Source organism: Loxodonta africana, chromosome 11 (assembly GCF_030014295.1).
Source record: "Loxodonta africana isolate mLoxAfr1 chromosome 11, mLoxAfr1.hap2, whole genome shotgun sequence".
Taxonomy (NCBI): domain Eukaryota; kingdom Metazoa; phylum Chordata; class Mammalia; order Proboscidea; family Elephantidae; genus Loxodonta; species Loxodonta africana.
In genome coordinates this window covers 26,257,032-26,258,744 of record NC_087352.1, presented here as the reverse complement: position 1 = coordinate 26,258,744, position 1,713 = coordinate 26,257,032, and the positions used below count along the sequence as shown (strand labels likewise).

Below are 1,713 nucleotides of genomic sequence, written 5' to 3'. Positions count from 1 at the left end.
TCTACCAAGCATGGTTTGGAAAATGCCAACAAGCCCCAGTCCTAGCTCTTTGTCTGGTTTCCTCCTAATTCTCCTCTCTGTATTCCCTGGCATCTTTGTCAACAGTCAGCCCTCCTGGAGGGTCTCTTTTCTGCATCTGCCACCTCCCCTTCCTTGCTTATATCCTTTCCATGGCTTTCCCATTCTCTCCTTAATACCAGTTAGTTGCTGTCCAGTCGACCCCAACTCATGGCGACCCCATGTGTGTGAGAGTAGAGCTGTACTCCATAGGGTTTTCAGTGGCTGATTTTTTGGAAGTAGATTGCCAGGCATTTCTTCCAAGGTGCCTCTGGGTGGACTCGAACCCCCAACCTTTCAATTAGCAGCTAAACCTGTTAACTGTTTGCACCACCCAAGGACCCCATCCTGTCTAACCTGGGTAAGCTCTGTTCTGCTATCTTTGAACTTTTTCTTCAGTTTCTACTATAATGGGCTTCCCCCAGCCCCTCACTACTCCTGCTATAATGGTGTGTCTCTCTGAATAAAAAAAAAAAAAAAAAGTAGAGGAACTTTTAAATTTCTTTTAGATTGGGAGATGAGCCCCGAAACCAAGGAGCCTAGCGCAGAGCACAGCCAGCCAGCAGATAAACTGCCCCTGGGGGCAGGAGCAGAGGAGTCAGCAGTGAGTGACCCTGCAGGAGAGTCCTCTGACGGGCGGTCAGAATCGCAGCAAGACAGCGGGGAGCAGCCTCTGAGTCCCATGGCACCCAGCGAACCCCAGCCCCTCACTCAGGAGAGAAGCCACAGTTCAGGCTCAGATCTTACTCAGCAACCTGAGGTTCCTCCAGGAGAGGCTTCCCAAGAAGGTGCCACTCCGGGCACCTGCACCAGCCCCCGGCCAGCACACGAGGCGCCTTTCCTCCCAAAGGACAGGCCCGACAAGTGTGGATTTGAGGAAGGAATCTTTCGTACCCAGAGAGACCCTGAGAGGCACAAGCACAGCCATGCTGGGAAGAAACCCTTTGAAGGTGAGCCATGTGGAGAAGCCTTCCACCTCACGCCGCATCTCGCCGCCAGATACCGGAGGACCCATTCCGGGGAGAAGTCCCCTGGATGTAGCAAAGGCAGGCAGCTTGCCCACCCCTGCGGACCCAAGGGAACCCACAGCCAGGAGGACTACTACGAGTGTCTCAGGTGTGGCAGAGCTTTTATCAAGGATGTGCACCTCTTTGAACACCTCCAAGCTCACAAAGCAGCAAAAGCCCTTCCCCCAGAGCTGCCCCGCACCAAGATGTACTCAATCCGCTACCTGCGAAAGCACAGCTACGTTGGGGAGAGAGCCTGCCAGTGTTGTGACTGTGGCAAGGCCTTTGGGCGGAGCTCCCACCTCATCCAGCACTACCGCATTCACGCCCAGGAGAGGCCCTTCCAGTGCCAGCTGTGCGGGCGATGCTTCAGCCGGCCCTCATACCTCACTCAGCACTACCAACTCCATTCTCAGGAGGGACCCGCCACCTGCAGTTAGTGTTGAAAAACCTCCTGCCAGAGAACACACTTTCCTCAGCATCTCCGGCTTCATACCAGAGAGAGACCCTGTGAGTGCTTGGAATGTGAGAAGGCCTTCCACCAAGCCTTCCAATACTGTTAAGGTCAAGTCCCAACATAGTGTCCCTGTAGGACAGAGTAGAACTGCCCCATAGGGTTTCCAAGGCTGTAATCCTGACATTTGGCTTT

At 54.0% G+C, this 1,713-nt stretch overlaps 1 protein-coding gene across 1 annotated transcript; it reads left to right on the top strand.

The window, feature by feature from the left end:
• Positions 1–574: 574 nt before the first annotated feature.
• ZIM2 (zinc finger imprinted 2) lies at positions 575–1,504 on the top strand. The gene has a single exon (XM_064293199.1). It carries the CDS (start codon positions 575–577, stop codon positions 1,502–1,504), a length of 930 nt encoding a protein of 309 aa, XP_064149269.1.
• Positions 1,505–1,713: the final 209 nt, after the last annotated feature.

Coding starts and splice junctions, on each gene's coding strand:
- ZIM2 (XM_064293199.1), top strand. CDS start 575: ATGAGCCCCGAAACCAAGGAGCCTAGCGCAGAGCACAGCCAGCCAGCA.